General features: G+C 33.3%; 4 protein-coding genes and 1 long non-coding RNA gene across 5 annotated transcripts; 4 read left to right on the forward strand and 1 right to left on the reverse strand.

Moving 5' to 3' along the window:
* Positions 1-954: 954 nt before the first annotated feature.
* On the reverse strand, positions 955-24,149 carry LOC120173633. Its single transcript, XM_039180730.1, has 8 exons — positions 24,138-24,149; positions 13,292-13,299; positions 2,285-2,444; positions 2,093-2,164; positions 1,871-1,944; positions 1,509-1,638; positions 1,338-1,418; positions 955-1,252 (listed from the first exon to the last, which is right to left on the reverse strand). Exons 3-8 carry the CDS (start codon positions 2,417-2,419, stop codon positions 1,118-1,120), a joined length of 627 nt encoding a protein of 208 aa, XP_039036661.1. The 5' UTR covers positions 2,420-2,444; positions 13,292-13,299; positions 24,138-24,149; the 3' UTR covers positions 955-1,117.
* Positions 4,922-5,453, forward strand: LOC120173636. The gene is made up of 2 exons (XR_005521088.1): positions 4,922-5,110; positions 5,181-5,453. It is a non-coding gene; the product is annotated as an uncharacterized LOC120173636 (long non-coding RNA).
* LOC120173635 (GTP-binding protein SAR1A-like) lies at positions 6,571-8,713 on the forward strand. Its single transcript, XM_039180732.1, has 3 exons — positions 6,571-6,832; positions 7,088-7,219; positions 8,224-8,713. The coding sequence occupies exons 1-3, from the start codon at positions 6,704-6,706 to the stop codon at positions 8,542-8,544; spliced, it is 582 nt and encodes a 193-aa protein (XP_039036663.1). The 5' UTR covers positions 6,571-6,703; the 3' UTR covers positions 8,545-8,713.
* LOC120173634 lies at positions 11,193-11,822 on the forward strand. Its single transcript, XM_039180731.1, has one exon. It carries the CDS (start codon positions 11,208-11,210, stop codon positions 11,805-11,807), a length of 600 nt encoding a protein of 199 aa, XP_039036662.1. The 5' UTR covers positions 11,193-11,207; the 3' UTR covers positions 11,808-11,822.
* On the forward strand, positions 14,275-18,465 carry LOC120173632 (probable beta-D-xylosidase 2). Its single transcript, XM_039180729.1, has 6 exons — positions 14,275-14,673; positions 15,339-15,617; positions 16,398-16,567; positions 16,661-16,758; positions 16,832-17,182; positions 17,267-18,465. The coding sequence occupies exons 1-6, from the start codon at positions 14,284-14,286 to the stop codon at positions 18,280-18,282; spliced, it is 2,304 nt and encodes a 767-aa protein (XP_039036660.1). The 5' UTR covers positions 14,275-14,283; the 3' UTR covers positions 18,283-18,465.
* Positions 24,150-25,375: the final 1,226 nt, after the last annotated feature.

Here is a 25,375-nt window from a genome sequence, read left to right on the forward strand (position 1 = left end):
TTTTCTGAAATGAGTAACCACTGTAATTGAAAAGTGAGGCTCGAAATCAATGCTATTATGTTTAATGAAATGATTTTCTATGAAATTTAGACATTACCAACAAAGCATCCCCTTGTTTCCATGATAGCCAACCGAGGACTTCGTTAAACTTTTTACAAAAAGGAGACACGAAAATGAGGATATTTATGTTCAAAATTTTATGCAAGAAGCCATTTAAATATAAGAATGGCACGAGATGGCTAAGGGAGTATATGTTTATAATTTTTTTTAATTATAGACAATATTTATATATTCTCTTTAATTATTGAGATCACTTCTTGTAGATATTTTTTTAGATCAATTAATTAACTGAGTAGTTAAGGATATTTATGTTTAGAGATGTTTATCGAGAGAGTCAATTGCGAGTTGGGCAATGCTCGACTCGTGTTCATTAAAAAGTTTTGTTGTTCGACTTAATTTGTTGCTCGTTAAGTTCAGAAATTTTTTGGGTAGGATAATTAAGATTTGATATTTGGATGTAGTAAATTAATAATTAATAATTAATAATTTAATATTTTCTTATTGTTTATTAAAAAAATTAATATATTAGTAGTAATTATTGATTAATAATTTAACATCTTTCTTATTATTTATTAACAAATTAGTAATTATTATTTAGACTTTCTTTTTTAATGCAATAATTTTTAAGGTAACTACTAAAAAATTATATAAAAAAATTCTGCTCGTAAATTTATCACAAATATTTGTGTTAAAAGTCTTATAAGAAAAATCATTTAGATGACAGTGTTAACTATATTTTACGATGATCTGAATTATTTATGGCAAAGAATTTGAAGGATTGAAATGAGAATTTAACAGAAGTAAATACTCCCTTAGAAGAATAGGTAGGGGTTGCTGTGCAGATAAATTTGACTATTTCATCCTTCCTCTTCAATAAAGCCCATTAATCAGCGCTGGAAATCAATATTTTATGACGTTTTATCTATTGATACCAAAAAAACAAAGGAATTTGGACAATATGGGCATAGGTATAATGCCTCAGATCACAAATGGGAAGCAACAATTATGAGCATACAATAAGACTGTCTGTCGGGCACTGTGATGCTGCTGCTGCTGCTCAATCATCATCTCCATCCTCAGCGACGGCAATTTCCTCCGAATCCAGTCGTCGAATGTTGTTTTGAATGGCTGTAATCGATCGAATCACTATGTACATTGGGACTAAAATTCCAGTAGCTCTCATTAACAGTATCTGTAACATTAATGCCAAAAAATAAGTCATCTTAGAGACAGTGCTCTAACAACAGCAACAGAGACGAATAAAATCCAATACTTACCATAAGAAGAGCAAATGGGTAATGATCTGTTTCGCCATTGATGACATCAATGATATGTTTTACGAGCAAAATCACAGTGAACTGGCAAAATTTCATGTGCAAACTTCATTCAAACCTTCCAAAAATCAATGATTTATAAACAATGGAGTAAAGGGTTAAACTTAAACGTACGGTGAGAGCCATTGATCGGCAGCAAGAGGCACCCCTTTCGACGGCGGAAGTACATTGAGAGAATTCATTTTCATCGTTCATTGCTTGGTGTTGTGGTTCAACCTCTCTTCTGGGAATTTGCAGGCTATCTCTGAGAACAAAACAAAAAAATTAATCTTTTTTATTAATTAAAATAATAGAAAAAGGCTGCTTAATGGAATAGAGGAGATTATAGTATTATTAGAAATCAGTGATTAGCGGAAAAGGCAAGTCTAGGTCTGGTTTTTTAAAATTAAAAATACAGAACTTTTTAAAAAATAAAACAAAGATGAACACATGTTTGTTAAAGTGGATTTGAATTTGAAATTGAAAAGAAAAAGTACCTAATGGTTACTGCAGCTTCAATCAGCTGAGACTTCTTTGAAGACGCCATTACTGTGTATCCTGGTTCATATTTCTGCATGATTTTACACAGTAATATTTGCATTAATAATATGATTAAATAAACCTCTGGGTAACTTTTTTAAAAACGAAAATAAACGATCACAGCAATAGTCATTTAAGAACAAAGAACCAAGAAGACCGATGAAAGAAATCAAAGAAACCTGGAGACAAATTTCACAAGTCGTGTTGCCCTTCTCGTTACACCATCTCTGTATACAATCCCTATGTGCAAACTGGAAACAGAAAATCCCAAAAAGAAAAGGAACCGAATCATCAAAACAGAAGAAACCCGGTAATTAAAACATTAAAAACAAGCATTAAATCAAAAGAAAAATAAGTTGGATTTGGTTTACCTTAACAGAGCCAGAACAAGCACAGGGAGCTTCGAAGCTCTTCAAGCTTTCGAACTCTTCTTCATGGCAAATTCTACATTGTGAAATTGAATTCTTCGATGATAAATCATCGATAAACAAAACAACGTCTCCCATTTTCTTCTCAACCTTTTCTTCCCCCCCCCCCCCCCCGGGTGTGTTTTGAAAAGTTGCTTTCTTTATTGATCTTCAAATTCTGCTTTCGTTTTTAATGTAAACCTTTTCTCCATATAAACTGGAGTTTTAAAAATATGAGACAGGCCTTGAAGTTCCATAAATATCCTTCCCTTCTCTTAATTGAAATATTTACTTTAATATTTGCCTTGAAGTTCCATAAGTAATTTAGTATTTCAAATCAAAATAATTAAAATTAGGGAGATGAATGATTTCATGTCCAATTCAAAATTCCTGCTTTTAGATTTGAATTTGAGACGTCTGATCTAAACCAACGAATACAAACGTTCCTGAAATTAAAAAAAAAAAAAAGTAGGCCCTTCCTTTTTAAATTATTAAAAAAACGTGAGAAAATAATTAGACGTGCTAATGTGGGCCCGCTTTTCGACGCTCGATAATATAATTTCATTAATTTTTCTCGATCTTATCTATCGCTTCTTTCTTTTCCCCGAAGGGATTTTTGATTTGGAAAGATATTGAAGTTATATTTCAAACCAAATATAAACTATGTACTTGAATTTGAATCAATTAGTAAAATTTAAATGAAATTTATTATAATTATAATTAAATTAAGCTGAGTGGTTGGGGGAGGAGCGGCTATCAGCAGGCCCAGCTCCCAAAAGGATATATTATCCTTCGTTTGACATTTTCTGTTGAACTAAAACAAGAGATTGGAGAAGTCAGCTGATTTTTCCATGTATAATAAATAATTCCCAGAAATAATATCCAAAAATCTGAAAATATTTCTGGAATCTTATAAATATTAGGAAATAAATGATTAATTTGATCAGATTATTAAGAAATGTAGTTTTTCGAATGAAAAATTGTGATTTAGCTAGAAAAGCAGTGAGGATAATGCCATGGATAGAGAAATAAAATTAGGAAGATACACTGATAATCATCAAACTTTTAAAAAAATTTATTATGATCGTTAATATTAACTTTCGTTTTTATTTTGATCATTTATAATTAAATTTCGTTGGTGTCCAATGTCTTTGTAATCGATTAAAGGATAAACATTATTATTAGGCATGATATCAAACCAACTCCCCTAAAAAGCCCTCGACTACTTAACGAATAGACCAAATCATTACATTTGTTAAATGATGAACAACACAATATTTTAGGTTGGGTTGAGTCGGGTCGGGAGGGTCGCCATTGTCTTTACAATATCTGATCCGGATTAATCGATTAATAAATCGGAAATCAATAGTTATAAAAAAAATAAGTTACTTGAAAATTAATTTTCCATTATAATCAATTAGTGTAATCAATTTAATCTTTTAACTTATTTTTTCCATTCCTACGTTATCTAGAATATTATATTTTCAACTATTTAACAAATGTAACGATTTGTTTCAGTGATTAAGTTGTTGTTGGTTTCTACGGAGAGTTAGGTTTAATCTCATGTTTAATAATTAATAGTTTATTTTTTAATCAATCAGATAATGACATGTGTCATCAAATTATGATATAATATATATTACCAATAGAAAATAATCCTAGGTAACCAAATTGAACATGGAAGCTAACGTTAGTTAACAATATGAAACATTTTTAAAGTTTGGATATCAAAAATGATTTTTTAAGGGAAAAAAGGGGGATTAATGGGTTAGTAATAGTTGTGGAAGGTCGCTGAATTGCTAGCTTCAAAGTGAGGGAGCAATTGGACAAATATATATATAAGATTAAGTCAGTCTAGGGTAGTTCAGAGCTGTAGGTGAACTATTTTCAATGGAGATAAGGTGGAGATAGGGGTATATAAAGTTGGCTAATTGGTTGGATTTGTAATGAAAAACTAGCCCTGATTGAAACTAGGCTGGGCCATGGGTCCACATATAAATAGTATTGATGACCACTTGGGTGGCCTGCCCAACTCCCCTACTCTCTTCTAATGTTGACTTCAGAACCTTATCACCTGCAATTTGCAATTTACATTTTACATTGTTTCCTTCCTTTCATCTTCTAAAATTATATGGAAAGTGATAACATATCACATCAATCAATAAATAAAAATTAATTATCCAATATCAATACATTCTATCGGCTATCCCTTCATTGCACAGTTGCCAAATGCCAACAACAATATCGCAGATTTGCAAATGGCGTGCGGAAGTAGAACTCACTTTCCCGGTTATCTAGATAATTCGATCATCGGAGCCTTATAGCTTCAGCATGATGTTGATGGACCATCCAGATTACTTAACAAATACGCTGCATGGTTTTTAAGGTCAATTCATGGGGTCCTACTGTAAAAGATTTTTATCCTCAGCCCTTAATTATTTGATCTTATCGACATTTCAAGGCAAATAATTGCTGAAATAGAGTTTTGTTACAGTATAGCAGCAATGGAAGCAGTGAACTTGAAGAAGAAAGAGCCAAAGATTGTGGTGGGTGTTGAGGAGAGCAGGGAAAGCATGTATGCGCTTTCACGTACTTCTTTGACTTTATGTGCACTTTCTTCGTTCTTTTCTTTTTATGATATCGTTTTTAAGATTCGAATATGATAAAATGTTGTGCAGATAAATGAATCGTTGGTAGTGGAGATGCTAAGGACGAATCATGTAAAATGGTGGTAAGAATCAAAGCTGATACGTTGGTGATGGGATGCCATGATTTTGGTTTCTCCAAAAGGTGTATATGTAAAGAGATTTTCTTCTTTCTAGACTTGGGAATTACTTACGAATTTTGTTTCTTGTGGCAGTTCTAGGAAGTGTGAGTGATCACTGTGCCAAGCGTGTTAAATGTGCAGTGGTGATCGTGAAGCACCAGAAGAAGTTTCTTATCCCTTCTGCTTCCATGAATATCGTCACATGGTTTCTGCAACCTTGTGTACTTATCGTCTACTTGTCGATTCCAGGAGTAATAAATCTACTGAATTCCACATAATGGGCTGTACGACCAAAGTAGTTGAATATCAGTATATATTTGCACAATGTTCCCCTTTCATCAATTTTTATAACATCTTTTATATGAATTATTGAGAGGTTCCAATGATAAATGAGCATTATTCTCTTTAGAAATTCGAATTCAAGTAATTATATTTATAAGATACATGTGCATTATTAATAAATTAATAAAAAATTTAAATAAATATTATCTTATAATTAATTCAAACTATTTAAAATAATGATACGATGATACATATATAATAATGAACATTTTAACAAAATATAGGTATTAAATTATATATTTTAATTGTATATGCATTCAATTTGATATTTTATATATTGGATATATTTTTAAAAATATGTAACATATTAAATATTTTTTTATATAAATATTTTGTTATATATTTTATTAAAATATATACATCAAATTTAAATATTTTTAAAAAATAATTAAATTTTTAAATTTTAAAAGAGTACCAAACATCTTTACTTAATAAATTTAAGAGTTAATTGTATCATATGTTCCCAAACTATGACTTTTATTTTAAATTGATCCCTAAACTTTTGAATATTTTAATTTCATCATCAAACTATGTCTTTTGTTCTAAATTAGTCATTAAAATTTTGAACATTCTAATTTCATCCCTAAACTATTATCCTCTTTCTAAATTGATCCCCAAATTCATCCAAATATGTATTTAGTTTCAACCATAGTTTAACATAAATTTTGGTTTTTTTCAAATATATAATAATGTAACTTGGCCTAACGATTTTATTAACAAGGAATGTGATTAATATATACATATAATTTGGGATGAAATTGGAATGTTCAAAAAAATTTAGATACCAATTTAGAATGAAGGTCATAGTTTAGGGATGAAATTGAAATATTTAAAAATTTAAGGACTAATTTAGAATCATAGTCATAATTTAGGTATGTAATTAGAATATTTAAAAATTTAAAAATCAATCTAAGATAATTGAAGGACATGTGATGCAATTAACTCTAAATTTAATTAAAATTCATGTATAATACTCTCTAGTAGTAGTACTCCGGATTCCACAATCATTCTTTGTTTATGGTTTCAAAAGAAACGACGTCACTTCGCTTTCTTAAAATGCAGCGGTCCCAGAGGCATAACTGTTACACTTTCAATATTATCTCCCCTACCTCTCACTCTCTGATATTTAGAGTCAAAATTGATTGTAATTTTCTTGTACGATATGAAGCTAAGCAGTCTTTGATTCGATTCACGGCGATCTTTCACGATTTCAAGTTCGATCCTTTTCAACTCAATTCTCGGAATCCTCGAGTTGCCGGCCGAACCGTTAAACGATGTTTCTTGTGGATTGGTTCTACGGCGTTCTTGCTTCCCTTGGTCTCTGGCAGAAAGAGGCTAAGATCTTGTTTCTCGGCCTCGATAATGCCGGAAAAACCACCTTGCTGCACATGTTGAAAGACGAGGTTCGTTTTCCCATAAAGCCCTTTATATATAAAGTATAAACTTAATTGAAAGTATGATTTTGGATCTCTGAATTAATCTCGGTTGCTTTATCGTCTAACTTTTTAGATTTGTATGGTTTGTTAACTAATTGAAATTCGGGGTTATTTTTTATTATAAATTTTAATGAAAGAGGTTAAAGTTAATTGGAGAATGAGGAAATTTTGAAAAGCGAGGTAACCGGAGATGTTGATTATTACTGAACTGGTTGTTTGCAGAGATTGGTTCAACATCAGCCAACTCAGTTTCCCACATCTGAAGAGCTTAGTATTGGGAAAATTAAGTTCAAAGCTTTTGACTTGGGTGGTCATCAGATTGCTCGCCGAGTCTGGAAAGATTACTATGCTAAGGTAGCTTAAAAGCTGAAAGTAAAATGCTTTTCGTTAACCTTTTCTTCATTTTATGTTCCACTGGTTATAGACTGTTTACCATATGCATTGCATCGACAGTTTGTCATCTCTGCTTGCGTGTTATTAATTTTAGTAGTAATGCAACACTCACTGAATATGTTTTCTTACCATCTCAATTGGTAGGAATTCTGCGGTTTTTTGTCTTCAAAGTTTATAGAGGCTTAATTTTCCATTTTCAGATCATTTTTTTGCATCAGTAGATTTTGATATATTTTGTCCTTGTTTCAAAGCTTGTATGTGATTTTCTCTAACCTATTTTTATATACTAATTTCCAAATCATTTCATGGCCATAATTTTTCTATAGTGGTGGTCTCGATGATCATCTATCAAAATGTTTAAATGATATGTTTAACAATTAACTTATTTCTTTCATTGTCTCGGTTGAAACATGGGTCTCATACACTAAGGGAAACCTGAACACTATCCAGTCTGCTGTAAGTAGGTACCTTTTGTCTTTGCTAAAAGTATATCTTCTTCTTAGTATTTTATTGTGCAAAGAAGCCAGTTATATATTTGCAGCTGAGCTTGTCGCAACCTAGTAGCTTGGTGTTGGCTGTTCCTCACCAGAGTATGAGGCGGTTTTTCTCTTTATTCTCCTCTTAATCATTTATTTTTGCATCAAAACCAGCCCCATCTTGGGCAAGGTCTACCTGGGCGCTTAGCTGCATAATAAGGCGTTCTTGAATTGTCTGCTGGAAGTTTAAGGTTGTATGAGAGAAGAGTTTGTGCGTGGTTCTATCAGCAATGATCAATGCTTCTGGCAGTATAGGATATATCAAATTTGGACCGGACTAGGTTCACGTGGCAATTTTTTTAAGCTTGTACTGCATTGCAGGGGATGCAATTATGCCTTTCTCTCATTTTGATTGGGTTTCTTGTTATAAGCTATATATGGTTGCCTGGTCTTTAGTGTTCACTTTGAATTGTATATTTCTGGGTCCAGGTTGATGCTGTGGTGTACCTGGTAGATGCCTATGATAAAGAAAGGTTTGCAGAATCAAAGAAAGAACTGGATGCACTCCTTTCTGATGAGTCCCTTGCCAATGTCCCGTTTCTTATACTAGGAAACAAGATCGATATACCATATGCTGCCTCAGAGGACGAGTTACGATACCATCTTGGCCTCACAAACTTTACCACCGGCAAGGGGAAGGTAAACCTAGCAGACTCAAACGTCCGTCCACTAGAGGTATTCATGTGCAGCATTGTCCGTAAAATGGGTTATGGAGATGGCTTCAAGTGGATGTCTCAATATATCAAGTAGAAAAAATGGTTACAAAGATGCAATAGCAAGATGTTACAAGGCTGGTAAACCCCAATTCCATCTCATAACTCCCAACTTCAGGGGAAAAAGGGTTGTATTAATCAAACTGTTAGAAACTAGCCCCTAAGTGGGTTTTAATTTGAATGTATTTGGTTTTGAATCTGTGTGGAAGGAGATACTGATGGCACTACACTGTAAAATTTACTTGTGAAGGCAAATCTTATGGTATTATATAGTTTCATCATTCAAGCATCATACGGAGTCATATTTCAATTAGCCTGGACCACCTAAACACCCTACGTTCCATGTCAAAAATCTAGGTGCATCCATTCGATAGGTTCGATTTTTATATATCTAAAATTGAATAAACTGATTAAACCCTTATTTGGAACTAAATAAATCGAATTCAATTTTTTTGGGGTCAAAACTGAAATAACTCGCAAGTACCATACGTTTCAACTACGCTGCAACCTGCAGCTCACAAGCCAGAAGCTGTGACCAAGTCTACAATATAAGGTGTCAAACTTCTATTACACGTTCGTTAGTACCGCCATTCTTCACTGAGCATTTTGTCTACTTTTTATCTTCTTTGGTCTACCCTTTTTACGTGTCCTTCCAATAAATTTACTAGTTCATTCTTTGACTCTTCCTCCTCCTTCCACTATATATACCCAACCATTTCTTCTTCCCACTTTCAAGTCTCGACGTCCATAGCCATTAGCCGATATTCGGACTTATAAAGCACTTTCTTTACAGTCTGCAGTAACTTCAACTTCCTCATGGGTAACATCACCTCTGGCTGCTTTATTCCCGATTTCAGCAGGAAAAAAATAGCTCAAGTAATTGATGCTCGAGGAAACCTTTGGAGAGTTAAACTCCCGGTAAAGGCAGCGGAGATCATGCTTGAGGAACCCGGTCACGTCATCTCTTCTGTGAAAGACCTAAAACGAACTCGATCGGTGGTTGCTGTGCGAGCTGACGATGAACTTTTGGCGGGTGAAGTTTACGTCTTGGTTCCCATAGGAAGGGTTCACAACAAGGTTACAGATACGGATATGGCGATCATAGAAGCGGTCTGTCGTGGAAAGAAAAGCAGAAAAAGTGGTGCGAAGGTTTCGCCGGTTGCGACGGAGGTGGATGAGAACAGAGTTCGGGTTGCGCCGGTTGCCGTTCCTCGTAGCTACCGATCGAGGAGCTGCAGACCGTGGACTCCTGTATTGGAATCGATTACTGAAGTGCTTTGACAAGTGTTTCTATCGCACAATTCTTTCATTCTTCCTTGTAGTTAAAGAACTGAACCAAATTAATTTAATTTAATTTAATTATTTTCGTTTGATCAATCTTTATTCAATCAGAAGACTTGATTCAAGCAAGCTTATTTAGTCGATTTTTTATTTTTAAATTTCAAGGTCTTATTATAAAAAAAATATCACTAATATCTAATTAATGGACCGATGAATTTAAATCAAATTCTATAAAAGACTTATTACGAGATGATTTTTAATTCAATTTAATTTATTTAGAATGTTAAATTATAGTCTCCAATATTATATAAAGAGTATGATATCTTCTCTCATTAGACCAATTAATAGTTGATATAAAATATTTAAAAACTTATATTATTAATTTATTTAAAGAAAAAAAAGTGTATTAATCAAATTGAATAAATTAATCGAAGGCTTACTCACAAATTTTCAATCAAAAGCAAGGCTCGTCCTAATCCAGGGTGACAAAATACTCATCCGAAACTCAGGTACGTAACACAAAGCTATAAATTACTAACACTGAGTACGTATTAACTGAAGTTTCACAGTGATTTCTTGTAGATGAGAAACGATGAAGTTCCAGTTCATTCCTTAGTTTTCCCGACACGAAATCACCTGAAAGCGACGGTAATATGCATGGTGGACTCATGAGTAAAACAAATTACGTAAAAAAAGACCGTGCGCACTACACGAAAGCCACAGACAATTTCGTAGCCTTTAATCTTTGGTCGAATAACATTTTCTAGAGTGATTTGTTACATGACCAAGTTAAGCTGTTGTTTTCATCTCTCAAAACCCATTCCTAATCGGTTGCTCATACTTATCTTTGTATTTGCACCAAATAGTCAATCATTATCCAATGTGTTATATTTTATGTTTAATGTTTATCATCCGACAAAAGAATTCACCAACACCAATCCAATTCTTATCATCTTCACGTTAAGCCTTCTCTCTACCAAATTACTATTATTTTGTTATCCATAATTACATTGAATTAACCGTCAAAAATAGAATAAATCAAAAACTTTATCAGATTAAAGTTTTATTAATTCAATTTAATGGATTGGTTATTTACCCGGATCGAGGTTAAGTTTAACCCTCCATCACATAACGCACAATTTTAAAGCATTGAAATTGTAAACATGGTTACGGTTGAACCATTTCTATTGACTTCCTATTCACGCCAACAACGTACATTAGACCCACACAGAAAACCCCACGCGCATGCATCCATCGTCATTGGACCATATATTATATCACCATTTCTTATGATATATTTACCTAGTCCATCATGTGCTTCGGTTCAACAAATACCACCACCTCCTACGGCAAGACCCTCCCCCTGCATAAATTGCTTTCTGTTCCACCTCATTGCCTTTAATTTTCTTTCTCCTTTTCATGGGTAATTACTTCAGTGCTTTCATCTGCAGTTCATCTCATACTACCGGTGCCGGGAAAGTAATTCTCTTGGATGGTTCGGTCCAGGAGTTCAGCTCGCCGTTGAGGGCGGCGGAGCTGATGCTAGAGCATCCGCAACAGGTGGTGGCGGAGTTCCACACGGCGGTTAATGGCAAGAAGCCGATTCCATTGCCGGCCGACCAGAAACTGGACGAGAAAAAGGTTTACGTAATGCTGCCATTTAATCGAGGGAAACCGACCACGTTTTCATCGGATGGTGCTCGTCGCGTACTAGTGAGTGCTAACTCTGTGTTGAGATCGAAGCGGCTTGTATCGTCTTCTAGACTCTTTCCTTTGCTTGCCAGGATTTGCCCCGCAAATCATATGCGAGAGATGGAACAAAAATCACCGTTGCAGGAGAAGGGAAACGTCGGCGAAAGGGCGGAAGAAGTCGGTTGTTCGATGGAGTTAGTGCCGGAGAGTATGGAAGGTTTAGGAGAGTATTTGAAGCGGCAATATTCAGGCAAGGGATGGAAACCAAGCTTGGACACGATAAAAGAGAAGAAGATTGAGAGAAAGGTATCCCATTGGTTGTATTAATTGCGTCATCCATTTCCATTGTTTTCCTTTTTTAATGGCATTGTAATACAAAGACAAAGGGACTTTGCAGTAACCATGTAATGGAAACATCATCCGTGGTTGCTCAATTTCTATGCAAATATGAATGTTTTAATCCTACAGGTTTCAAGTTAGATGAATTTATTAGAGTTAATTGCATCATATGTCCTCAAACTATGACCTTCATTTTAAATTATTCCCTAATCTTTTAAATGTTCCAATTTCATCCCTAAGTTATGAATACGATTCTAAATTAGTCCTCAAACTTTTGAACATTTCAATTTCATCCCCAAACTATGACCTTCATTCTAAATTGATCCCCAAACTATTTTGATCATTCCATTTTCAATACAAGCTATATGTATATACTCATCACATCCCTTGTTAATAAAATCGTTGGGCCAAATTATTTTATTATATATTTGAAAAAAAAAACAAAATTTTTGTTTAACTATGGTTGAAACTAATTACGTATTTGGATAAAATTGGAATATTCAAAAGTTTGGGGATCAATTTAGAAAGATGATCATAGATTAGGGATGAAACTTTAAAGACTAATTTAGAAGGAGAGTCATAGTTTCATGATGAAACTGGAACATTCAAAAGTTAAGGGACCAATTTAAAATGAGGGTCATAGTTTGAGGACATATGATGCAATTAACTCAATTTATTAGGATAGTAAATATTTATGAAATGTCTTAACTGAAAATTGTTAATTAATACCGGCAGGTTAGTGGGATTTATTCTTTTACATTAACTTAGACAATTTTAATTTTATGTTTTTAAAATTTTAAAATTGATATAAATAGTAAAAAAATTAAAATGATCAAAGAATAGAATAAAAAATTAAATCTACAAATGCAAATTTAACGAAATTGAGGTGTAGTCTAAATTAAAATGAAAATGGTAAAAGCAAACTATCAAGAGAAGAAAGAAAGTAAATATGGATCCAAAGCAGTCCAGCTCCACAACATTTAGAATACAATCTCCAAACAAAGACGGGTCCTATACGAGATTGGGGCATTTAGCTAATCAATCCCGAGCAAAAGAAATGGCCCAAATAAGAAATGAACAAGAAGAAACTGAGATGCAAGCATCGTGTAGCATATTTGGTCTATGGGCAGATTTTTTATGTCCTTCAAGGGGGGCCTTTTATGGAGTATCTTTCGTTTCTGTAATTGGTTCTAGAACAAGTTAGTGAAGTTGAGAGATAAGGCTGTTGATTCGATTACGGAAGATTAGTTGCTACCTGGCAAGTATCAGGTTAAAAAAGTCTGGCAAGAGGTTCCAAGGCATCAGGAGAGAGTGCCTTGGGCTAAATTTATTTGGTACCCTTTCCATGGTCCTCGGTATGCCATTGTGATCTGATAAGTTGGCAACAAAGGATCGACTGTTGGGATGGGGTTTAGCGGTTGATGACAATTATTGTTTCTGCTCTAGTGGTTTGGAATCAACAAGTCACTTGTTTTCTGTGGTTGCGAGTTCACCAAAAAGATGTGGAAGGAGGTTTTAATTTCGTGTCCATTGCGAAGGACAGTGGGGACTTGGAATTAACAAGTTCCATGGGCTGTTTCTTCGATTTTGGAATCAACAAGTCACTTCTTTTTTATCTTCGATTTTGTTTTATAATAAATATTTAGGAATTATAATTGTTGTTAAAGAAAATAACAGATATAAATAATAATAATAATAATAATATAAATGATAAACATTATTAACACTAATAAAAAAAAGGATAAAAGGGTAGGTTAGCTTTTCGTGTTTGAACTTGCTTGCGGAATGAATGTTGTTTTGCGAAGTGTAACCTCTCTTCAAAGCGAAGCTATTCGCAACTCACTGGTAATTATGTAAAATCAACGATTAACATCACCAATTTATGACTGCATATTTTTTTCTTTTTTTTTACATTTTATTTTCTTAGTTGCTTTTTTAAAGTACAAAATATAATTACACGTACAAGTAATATATTTAAATAGATTCGTTATAATATATAATAAAATAATAAACATTTAAAACGATTTAAATAATAAAATTAGATAAAATTTAATTTTAATTATAATGAGTACATAATTTATATATATAAATGTTTATCTGTCAGTAGTCACATGGACTTTTACAGTTCCAAAAATTTCACTCTCCCACCTTCCTCTGAAAAAGAAAATATTTATACCAAATATTCCTACTGCATATCAATCAACTCGATCTTAATGTCTTAGGAGGGTGCCCACTAAAGGAATTCAGAATTAAATATAAAAAATATACAAGTAAAGTGGATTATTATTCAAATATACTGCCAAAATTAAGTGTTTTACTTTGAGAAGTTTGAAAAAAACGATATGGACGTGTCATGTAATGATCACGAGTTAGTTCCATTGCATCATAACCCCAAACTTTCACCTTTATAAATACTACACGCTCCTCCCTTATCCTTCATTCCAATCCGAACATAACTGCAAAAATGGGCGTTGCCACCCTCACTCCCATTACCCTCTTCCTTCTCTTTGTTGCTTTTGCGGATGCCATTGGTCCATTTGCTTGCGACCCCAAAGATTCAACGACGCCCGCCTTGCCGTTTTGCAAGGTCTCCATGCCGATATCGGAACGAGTGAATGACCTTGTAGGGAGGTTGACGTTGCAAGAGAAGGTTAGGCTGTTGATAAACGGTGCGGCGGCGGTTCCACGGCTGGGGATCAAAGGGTACGAGTGGTGGTCCGAGGCTCTTCATGGGGTGTCCGATGTGGGCCCGGGAACGAGGTTCGGTGGGGCATTCCCTGGGGCCACAAGCTTCCCTCAAGTAATCACCACCGCAGCTTCTTTCAATGCCACGTTATGGGAAGCCATCGGACGGGTGAGCTTTTTTCTTTTAAACCTTACTTGTTATCGTACCAGTAAAGATAAAACTATAATTTTGTGCCAAAGGACACCTATGAGAAGCTAACTTTTTAGGACATAGATACAGCCTTTAGTACTTCTTGTCTCTTAGATTTGTCTGCTTTGCTAAATGCCGGTTTGCAATTCCGTTCAATCCGTTGGTCGGTTTTCATACGGCTTAAAGGGTCCAATCTTATTGGGCTATCATTATATTTTATTAATGAATTAATTATAAATTCATGAAAAAAAATTAAATGCATTAAATATTATCCAAAAAGTTACAACCATTATCCATATATGTCAATCTTCGTTATAATTATATTATATAATTATCACACGCATAACTAATTAATAATTGAAAAACTTCTCTTTATTTGCTGTACACCAATTGTTAACCATGGCTTTATACTAAATGAGATTTAAAAGTCTAAAAGCTCCCCCATAGCTTGATGCTTTTCTTTAAATCCAAGACAAGACAAATATATGGTCATTTTATTTTTCACATAGTTCTATGATTGGTTCAGACAATAAAAACCAACTTGCAAGTAGAATCATTATCACTGGACACAATTCCACGCGACATGCAAATATAATTTTTCACCAAATCTAACAAATGTATGGGAACGAAATGGGCGGTGGCAGGTCGTGTCGGATGAGGCCAGGGCCATGTACAACGGGGGAACGGCTGGACTCACGTACTGGAGCCCAAATGTCAACATATTTCGGGACCCACGGTGGGGACGTGGACAGGAGACTCCCGGTGAAGATCCGGTTCTCGCCGGCACATATGCAGCGTTCTACGTGAGGGGATTACAGGGAGGTGACGGTGATAGGTTAAAGGTGGCGGCTTGTTGTAAGCATTTCACGGCATATGACCTCGATAACTGGCATGGTGTCGATAGGTTCCACTTTAATGCCAAGGTTAGTTCCATTTTTAATAATGTAGGACCAATAGCTTTTTTTAATATAAATAATTATTTAAATATAATTCAGTAATCTATTTTATATTTTCTTTGTCCTATTACACCTATCTATATTAATTTTTTTAATTTTAACTCATTATTATTTAAAATTTATTATTGATAAAAATATTAAATCAAGTAATTTTTAAATATATCTTTTATAAAATTAATTATTTAAATTATTTAAAATAATCATATTCAAAATTTAATAATGGCCACAGGGATAATTTTTTTATGATTTTGATGAGCGTTGTGCAATTATGGATAATAATATTACATTCTCATTTCTTTCGTGATAAGATAATATTAGAAAAAGCAGCTGTATAGCCTGTACTTTTCAATGTATAGGTGATTGCAACTTGGAATTTTATATCAGAAAAAGCTGGAATAATCAAACCACTCTGCTCCTTCAGAAATTTTCCATGACATATTTTAAGTATTTCTTTGAGTTATTATAGTTTAACTTGAATGGTTGTATTTAAATTAATTATATTTTATTAATTAATTAATTACAATGATTTAAATTAATTTATAATAAATCGAACGAACATGTTACATTTTTTTAATAAAGAATGCTAAATGTGGACCGCAAAGATTACAGATTCTCGAGTTTCGAAATTATATGGTTGTCGGATTTCATTCGGTATATTAAAACTCTATATCCAAAATGCTCTGCTTTTTCTTTTTTAAAAAGCAGGCCCATATCATTCTCACGTGGCTGTTTCACACGTTTGTGCAGGTAAGCAAACAGGACATCGAGGACACATTCGATGTACCCTTCAAAATGTGTGTACAAGATGGCAACGTAGCCAGCGTTATGTGCTCTTACAACGAAGTCAATGGCATTCCCACCTGCGCCGATCCCAATCTACTACGTAACACAGTTCGAGGTCAATGGAAACTGGATGGGTAACCACTTAAGATGATCATCTCACTTTGGTTCAATGATCTTGCATTTTTATTCTCCATGTAACCGCTGGTTATCTTTGGTGTGATCTGCAGGTATATTGTTTCGGATTGTGATTCGGTCGGGGTCTTTTACAATACCCAACATTACACGGCGACGCCAGAACAAGCGGCCGCCAGTGCCATCAAAGCAGGCTAGTGAACTTTTAGTTGATGTAATTGTAGCTTGTTGAATGTGTCATTAACGTGTAATCGTGAAAATTGCAGGTTTGGACTTGGATTGTGGGCCTTTCTTGGCTCAACACAGTGAAGATGCGGTAAAACAAGGGTTGTTGAAGGAGGTTGACATTAACAATGCATTAGTTAATACACTCAGAGTTCAAATGAGACTCGGCATGTTCGACGGGGAGCCATCTGCACAACCGTATGGGAACTTAGGGCCGAAAGATGTTTGCAGCCCATCGAACCAAGAGCTCGCACTTGAAGCCGCAAGACAGGGCATTGTTCTGCTTAAAAACCGGGGTCCTTCATTGCCTTTGTCCCATCTACATCACCAAACAGTCGCTGTAATCGGGCCTAACTCCGATGCCACGGTTAGCATGATCGGAAACTATGCTGGTAAGTCCCATGATGATGGTTTTTCATTTCTTTTATTGGTGATTGGATGTTAACAACGAAAGTTATTTCTTGTTTGTTGATTAGGTGTTGCTTGTGGATACACATCACCTTTGCAAGGAATAGGGAAGTACGCAAAAACAATTCACCAAATCGGATGTGCCGATGTTGCTTGCCGAGATGACATGTTATTTGGTGCCGCAATCGATGCTGCAGGTCGAGCAGACGCAACAATTCTAGTAATGGGGCTCGACCAATCCATCGAAGCAGAATTCAGAGACAGGAAAGGGTTGTATTTGCCAGGGCGTCAAGAAGAACTTGTTTCTAAAGTAGCCAAGGCTTCCCGGGGTCCAACTATACTGGTTTTAATGTCTGGCGGGCCTATCGATGTTTCTTTCGCTAAGAACGACCCTCGTATTGCCACCATTTTGTGGGCTGGATACCCGGGACAAGCAGGAGGAGCCGCAATAGCCGATGTATTGTATGGGACAACCAACCCTGGGGGCAAGTTGCCTATGACATGGTACCCACAAGAGTATGTTTCGAATTTGGCAATGACAAACATGGCCATGCGTTCGAGCCTGAGGAGAAATTATCCAGGAAGAACCTACAGGTTCTACAAAGGACCCGTAGTGTACCCTTTCGGCCACGGATTGAGTTACACCAACTTCGTTCATAACATTGTTGGTGCACCCAATGTCGTTACCGTCCCTCTATATGGCCACCGTCGTTCAGGAAACACAACTGTTTTAGGCAAGGCAATCAAAGTTAATCATGCAAGATGCAACAAGCTGTCAGTAGGCCTTCAAGTAAACGTGAAGAATACGGGATCGAAAGATGGTACTCATACGATGCTAGTGTTTTCGACTCCACCTGCTGGTCATTGGGCTCCACATAAACAGCTGATAGCCTTTGCAAAAGTGCATGTTCCGGCAGGGATGGAACAACAAGTTGGAATCAGCATCCATGTGTGCAAGTTCCTGAGCGTCGTGGACGTGTCAGGGGTCCGAAGAATTCCAATAGGAGTACATCATCTCCACATTGATAACATTAAGCATCCCGTATCCCTTCAAGCAGAAACATTAGGGGTGATCAAATCATAGAGGGGGAAACGAGTATGCCATTGCTATACAAATAGCAAAATTCATTTTCTTTGTCAATTTGCAAGTGTTTACTCAAGTTGTATAAGGAAGAAGTACACCAAAACTGGTTGCTTCTACCATTAAAGTAATTAATTAAATCAAATTTAAAAATATTTTAGTAATACATATTCAAATTATTTTGAATTTGAATTAGTTTTCGATTTAGATTATGGTATCATTTTTTTATATATTCGTGCTATCAACCGACCAAGTTACATTTTAGGCTACAAAACAAATAGCCTTTCGGACACTCATTGTGATGCTTTGAATTCAATTCAACAGCACTTTCATTGTTAGTGAGTTGGACAGTATTGGTTCATGTCAATTCACATGAGCTGGTAACTTGGTGAATGATCAGATAAAAGAACCAAGTGGTTCATGTCAAAGTCTATACTACATGTTTTTTCTGTAATTGGAAAGATTTGACCAAAAAGGGTAATGTAATCCTCTTTTGGCCCTAGAGGAGGCCCTGCAAACAATCGTGCTCCATGTGCATTGTGCTCACAATGACTAGTTCTGCCACATTATATTGGTGACATTATATTCAAGGGTTTATAACAAAAGTGGTCCTTAAAACCCATCCATCCTATTTGTCCAATCTTCAACTTTGTCCAATCCAATTATTTGTTTTACCATTCAACAATTCGTAATATATAAAAAGTTTATGTATGATACTGTTTTACCATTCAATTTGAAATCTAGTTTTTCATTGCACCGGTTGTCCTTTTACCTATCTCTGTTGGTCAGCGGAAATATCAGTTTTAACGTTAATCATCAACTATTAGTATTTTCTATTTTTACTCACTATTTATATCAGATCTTTATTTTTTCTTATTCTTTTATTTTTTAATAATTTTATTTCAATTGTACGTTTTTCTCTGTCTGTATGGTATGTTTTTGTTTGTCTTTTGACACGTTTTTAGTTTTTTTATCAGTCATTTGACCATTCTCATGGTTAAATTTGATGTCACTCCAACTGGTCCAGATAACGTTTATTTGTTATTCTATTGATCTTCTTCGCTTTGCACCCTCTGATTAGATTTAGATATTTGATATACGTTCAGAGATAGTTTTTTTTTCCTGATACTTAACTCCGATTTGTGATTTTCGATGGTCTTTTAAATTTAGTAGCTTGATCATATGTTGTTGTTCGTTTACCGATACATTTAAAACTACTCGTATTTATATTTTGTTCGAGTTTTTCGATGAAGTTTTAACATTTTCCTTGTATAGTCATTCTATGATATTAAGTTGTTATTTTATGTATAAATGGTTATAGGAAACGTCCTAATCATGTGTTTAGTTTGCGGTTATAATTGTAAATTTTTATTATAATTTTAGATTTTTTAATAAAATTAACTATATAAAAAATAAAATTTTATTTATAGTAAATAAAATAATTGTATAACAACTGAAATTTCAAAAGATTATTAGCCTCAAGTCAACAGCCATATACAATGCATTCAAATCTAAATAATTTGAGATTACATCAGCGATAATATTCAATAATAATAACTAAAAAGCTCAAGATTACTTTTGTCTTTTGTAGTAGATCTTATTTATCTCTTTTGTCCCCATGGTATTTTCACATCAATTTAACCTTCGAAATTATTTAGCAGAATCATCCTAGCCTTCAAAGTTTAACTAACATAACCGTTAGTTTTCTGTGTATGTGGATGCCAATAATTTTCATGTCAACCAATATTACTGATGTGACTTGATGATAAAGTGATATTTATTAAAGAATGAATAATAAAATATTTAAAATATTTATTAAATACAATAGTTAGAAAAAATCCCCATAATTGTAACTTAATTCCTTAGTCTCACTGAAATAAATAATAAAATTTCGGGGGGGGGAGAATTTTCTAACAATTGTGTTTAGTAAAAATTTTAACTTAATCCCTTAATCCAAATACGCAGAAGACTCACTATTATGTTAGTCAAAACGGTCAACTGACTTCGAGGCATAAGATGATACCTTTAAACAACTTCGTTATTTAGATTGATGTGGAAATAATTTACGTGTACAACAGTGATAAAGTAACAATTAAACCTAACTAAAGTATTATAAAAATGTTTTATAAAATAATAATTTATTTGAGATAAAAGTAATCTATTAATGAATTTATTAAAAATATGAAAATATAAATAATTCAATTATTTAATTACAATATCATAATTTTAAGTTGTAATTTTATTTCACTAAATCAATGAATTGTAGAAAGAGGTTTTATAAAATCTGAAACCAAAACGACAGACCATATGAGCAAACATGTATCAAATTATAGCAACAACTAAACCTAAAACTTTACCTCCCACTTTTCACCTTCGAATCTGTTGTTTTCTTTCTTTTTACCCTATCCTAACGCGAACAAATCTGCTAAAATCACGGCCCCAAATCACACCCAAAATTCTGCAATCAATGAACAGCCTTGAGAGGGTGATTTATACAATCAATGAACAAATCTGCACTTAATCCGACTTTTCTCAAAATTTGGTCATCTACTACTATTACTCTGTTTAATTCCACGCCAACAAACAACATTGACTTGTCCCGAAGTTGGTGGCATGGCAAATCGACGAATACTTTGTAAAAAAAAAGGTTTTAGAAAAGAATCATATATGATTTTGAACGTGGATTATGATCTAATTATTATAATAAAGGGTTATAATTATGATTAATTATGTAATACAATAAGGCCAGCCGGTTGCTTAACCTACTAATTTTCTATATTTAATTAATTAGTTGCAGGTGTTGAAACGGGTTAGCATTTCGAAATTCGAACTCTGTATTTTTTGCCCTTTGTTTTCTGACAGTGGAGCGTTGGAGCTGGCGGAGGAAATGGATGGATCAACAGTTTAGATTCATGAATTATTTTCTGGGATTCTTTAAGATAATGGATAAGAAGCTATAGATTATGCATTTAAAAAAACTGTGCTTTTGCCCACTTAAATTATTGTTAATGTGAGACATGCCAAGGAATTATTCCTCATGACAAGTACAGATTCGTTAAACTAAAATTATCAAGTTATTTATTGTACACCAACTATCTATTGGTCTGTAAGATGTTAAATTTATTATGTTATAAATATCTTTTTCGTTAGTCAAAATATCAGATTAATTTTTTTAAAATTTAAGAATCATATTAAGCATAAAATAAATTAAGCTGGCTTATTTTGGCCATTTTAATCCGATAACGAGCTTGGCACTATAGCAAAGCTGCTGGAATTTGCACATGGAATTATCATCCCACGTGATGTTCTATCTACAAGACACGTGCGCCCCACAGTTGCCGGCCAAAAAGTCTGATTTCTGGCAGAACTTCGAGTACCCAAAACGCCACTTCCAACAAAGAGCCCCCTTGCTTCTGATGAACATAAAAAGATCCCTACGATTACTTTCAATATTAAGATTATAATATTTAGTTCGTAATCTAAAATTATAAGCATCATATAATATAATGACCATCCACCTCAGTTAATAGAGCACAAGGTTCTTAATCTTGAGATCGTGGGATCGAGTCCCATGGAGGACATTTCATAATTTGGAGGTCTCATACGGAAGCTGCTCTCAACCTAATGTTGGGGGCAGCTTACTATCTTACCTCTCCCTTTCCCCATTACATATGAAAATAAGGGACAACCATATAATATAAGGTGTAATATATGGCATCACCATTCTGTCAGCGTATCCTAATTTATATACCAATTTCATATTTGTATATATTAAAAAAATCAAAATATTATATATTTAAATAAATTTTAATTCAAAAATAATTTATCCAAGCAAAAGCCAAATGATATGTTGTTATTCTTTGATGTTTCAGGTTCGAGTACCATGAATATCAAAAGTACGAGCGTTCAATGTCAATTATTGAGAGTTTTTTATTGAACAGTTATTACCTTATACATATACCAGATTAATAAAAAGAACTTATGCAATGATAAAGTTTGTTACTTCAATTTAGACACACAAATAGTCTGGTAAAGGCATTAATTAGAGAATATGTTGCAATTCTAAAACAAACAAACTGCCCAACTATAACGTGGAATATAGATTTGTAGGTGAAGATAAGTAATTGTGAATACATGAATTAAAAAGGAAGTAATTACATGTTTATTATGTAGACCCAAATAAGAGAGTAGGAGGGATCCACCATGAATATTAGCACCATTTATTATGCAGTTTTATGATCAAGACTGTTGTAGTTTACATGAATTTGTCTAAGCAAACAAATAGGAAGGCAAAAGCATTTAAAAGGGCTGAGACATAGCATGTGTATTTCCATAGAGTATAAATGGCTACATGATAAGTTGGTCTCCCTATGTTTTCTAACTAAAAAATAAAAAATGGAGATGAATAAGACGATGATATAATTTTTCAAAAAATTTAAATTATTTAATTTCATTTCAAAAAATTGTTATCATCTTGTTTATTAAAGATTTTGTATAAAAAATCTTATTGGATAAAGATACATAGAACTATACAATATATTAAATAATAACCATTTACGAATAAACACATTTGGCCGGTTGACTAAACTATTTATCTTTGTTCCCTCATATTCCTTTAGTTAGTGAGTTATAGGTCGTATAAGAGTACTACCATTCCTTCCCCTCCTCTTTAGGTAGATTAGAATTAGATTTAGAATTTATTAAAAGATACGAATCATTTATAAATACTATTTATAAATGAATAATGGATGTCAATTTATGTTTAAAGGTACCCATAATTTTTTAAAATAGAATTATTTTATTTTATTTTTAATTACTTTTTATTAAATCTATAAAAAAAACTTATTTTTCAAAAAAAATGACACCCCTTCTAAAACACCGACTCCATGAGTGATATAAAATCAGATCGAGTCAAAATTTATCATATTCGAATATTTTAGTTTTCTCTAATATTCGGTAAAAGCTAATCCATAGTGTGTAGTGTTTGAAACGCATACGTAGGGTAGAGATTCATCGATGTACTGGAAAGTTTTGAAGGAGACATCCAATCCAAGAAGAAGATGAAACTGTATAAGATGGGTGATCAGGCAAAGAAGAAAAAAACAGCGGAAAGTGGACCCTCTAAATTGGTCCATTGTGGTTTGGCTATAGGCTCGACTTGTACAAGCTGGAATTCCCTTTAGCTGTATAAGAGGTGCAGCTATGATCTTGAAAGGGACCAACACCGCCCTTTGTAGACCCTCACTTGTCCCATGGTGGGTCCATTTCATATGGTCCCCAAGCTTATCGGACCAACGTCAATGGAAGATGATAAAAAAGAAGAAGAAAACATATGTTGATGTTCATCCAATAATTCGTAAAGGAACACTGCCAAATTGTTTTTAAAAATTTTAAACTATTCAATATTTATTTAAACCTGTGTGTATATATGTATTGACGTTACAAGTTACATATTATGTTATGTATGGAGTTGTTTATACTAAAATGAAAATAATGACGGTAATTAGAGTTTGTCAATTTGTTATACTGGTATAATATCATTTTAGGTACTTATTAGTTTAAAATCGAGTTAAAATAATCTTGGATAAATTGTAATTTTCATCTTTTAACTTTTTTATCATTTCTATTTTGATCATTAAAATTTAAAAAAGCGTAATTTATTTATTAAATATCTAATTTACATCTATTTTGATCCTTCAATGTTAATGCACAACATATATTAATAATTAGATCAGTTAATGATAATGTACAATATAAAGGCATACAAATTGATAATCAAAAGATTTTAAGTTATTCGAGTTGACGAGTCATATTTTACAACTCGAACTTGAGTTAAAAAAATTTCGAATTGAGTCTAGTTTTCAAGTTTTTGTTTAAATTTAATTGTAAATATTTATAATAATATGATATTATTTTTTATTCTAATTTGAATAAGTTTTTATAAACATACACGATACACATATATTTTTTCATATATTTTTATATATAATATACATATATCATACAGTATCGAGGGGATCGACTCATACTCAATTTGAACGTAAAATTTTTCGAATCGAGTCGAATTTTAATAATCCGTTGTGGAAATAATGATGGGAGTTCACAATTCAAACATTTTTTAGATTAATTATTGGAAGCATTAAAATCGTTGAAGCTATAATACAGTCATAGTGGGGGTATCGACTCTTGCTGATCCGGCAGCCAAGTAATATGGGATCCACTCTAATGTAGATCGAACGAACGTGGTGAATCCATCGATGGATGGACGGTCAGGGATGCTCCAGTTTGCAGGAACTGCTTGGTTTATAAAGCAAGTGAATGTGGAGTGGAGCCAGAGGAATGATAAGTTCAAGATGCTCTTATATAATGTTAGTTTTTTAGTTTTGAAGTTCAAATATTGAATTATTATTAGTTGAAAATATTATTTTTATTATCTTTGGTGGAAATTTGATTAATCTTAGTATAAACTACATGTTTAGTATTTAAATTATTATTTTTTGTTCTGTTTTAGTATTCAAACTAAATGTTTAATTTAGGTTTTAATTTGATATCTCGCCATTAAAAAATTAATAAAACTGTTGACATTGCATTTTTTTAATTTTTTTAATAATGATGTGATATTATTTTATGGTGTCAACTTCACCGTTAAATTTTTGATAGTGGCATAACAAAATAAAACATAAAATAAATATTAGGTATAATTTAAAAAAAATAAAGTTTAGATACCAAAACGAAAAAAAATTATAGTTTAGATGCTAAACATGTAATTTACCCTCGATCTTAATGATTTTCTTAAATATGATTTGTGATTAAATGCACTAAATTTCTTATATAACTTAATTTGTAGTTTAGCCGAGCTTTTAATACATGTTTAGAAAAAGGAAAAAGGGAAAGTTAAGAGTTAGGGTTAAGAAAAATAAAGCCATGCATCCGGCCATGTGGCACATATATCCATCTTCATGTGCCAATGTTATTGGTATTATCACATCTCCCTTATTTGTGTCATTATCGTTATATAAGTACAATTATTTTATATACTTTGAACTCATAAAAGCATGAGACGAACATGATGATTGATAGTTTGATAAACATCTCA

This window comes from Hibiscus syriacus, unplaced genomic scaffold (genome assembly GCF_006381635.1).
Source record: "Hibiscus syriacus cultivar Baekdansim isolate YM2019G1 unplaced genomic scaffold, ASM638163v2 tig00111983_pilon, whole genome shotgun sequence".
Taxonomy (NCBI): Eukaryota; Viridiplantae; Streptophyta; class Magnoliopsida; order Malvales; family Malvaceae; genus Hibiscus; species Hibiscus syriacus.

What these genes read in the sequence shown, in the direction of transcription:
- LOC120173633 (XM_039180730.1), bottom strand. Translation starts at nt 2,419, where the DNA reads ATGGGAGACGTTGTTTTGTTTATCGATGATTTATCATCGAAGAATTCA. An exon ending in CTTGTGAAATTTGTCTCCAG is followed by an intron (nt 1,945 to 2,092) that starts GTTTCTTTGATT and finishes AAAATCATGCAG; the next exon opens with AAATATGAACCAGGATACAC. An exon ending in GCCGATCAATGGCTCTCACC is followed by an intron (nt 1,419 to 1,508) that starts GTACGTTTAAGT and finishes AAATTTTGCCAG; the next exon opens with TTCACTGTGATTTTGCTCGT.
- LOC120173632 (XM_039180729.1), top strand. Translation starts at nt 14,284, where the DNA reads ATGGGCGTTGCCACCCTCACTCCCATTACCCTCTTCCTTCTCTTTGTT. An exon ending in TATGGGAAGCCATCGGACGG is followed by an intron (nt 14,674 to 15,338) that starts GTGAGCTTTTTT and finishes GGGCGGTGGCAG; the next exon opens with GTCGTGTCGGATGAGGCCAG. An exon ending in CGCCAGTGCCATCAAAGCAG is followed by an intron (nt 16,759 to 16,831) that starts GCTAGTGAACTT and finishes TGAAAATTGCAG; the next exon opens with GTTTGGACTTGGATTGTGGG.
- LOC120173634 (XM_039180731.1), top strand. Translation starts at nt 11,208, where the DNA reads ATGGGTAATTACTTCAGTGCTTTCATCTGCAGTTCATCTCATACTACC.
- LOC120173635 (XM_039180732.1), top strand. Translation starts at nt 6,704, where the DNA reads ATGTTTCTTGTGGATTGGTTCTACGGCGTTCTTGCTTCCCTTGGTCTC. An exon ending in TGCACATGTTGAAAGACGAG is followed by an intron (nt 6,833 to 7,087) that starts GTTCGTTTTCCC and finishes GGTTGTTTGCAG; the next exon opens with AGATTGGTTCAACATCAGCC. An exon ending in GGAAAGATTACTATGCTAAG is followed by an intron (nt 7,220 to 8,223) that starts GTAGCTTAAAAG and finishes TTCTGGGTCCAG; the next exon opens with GTTGATGCTGTGGTGTACCT.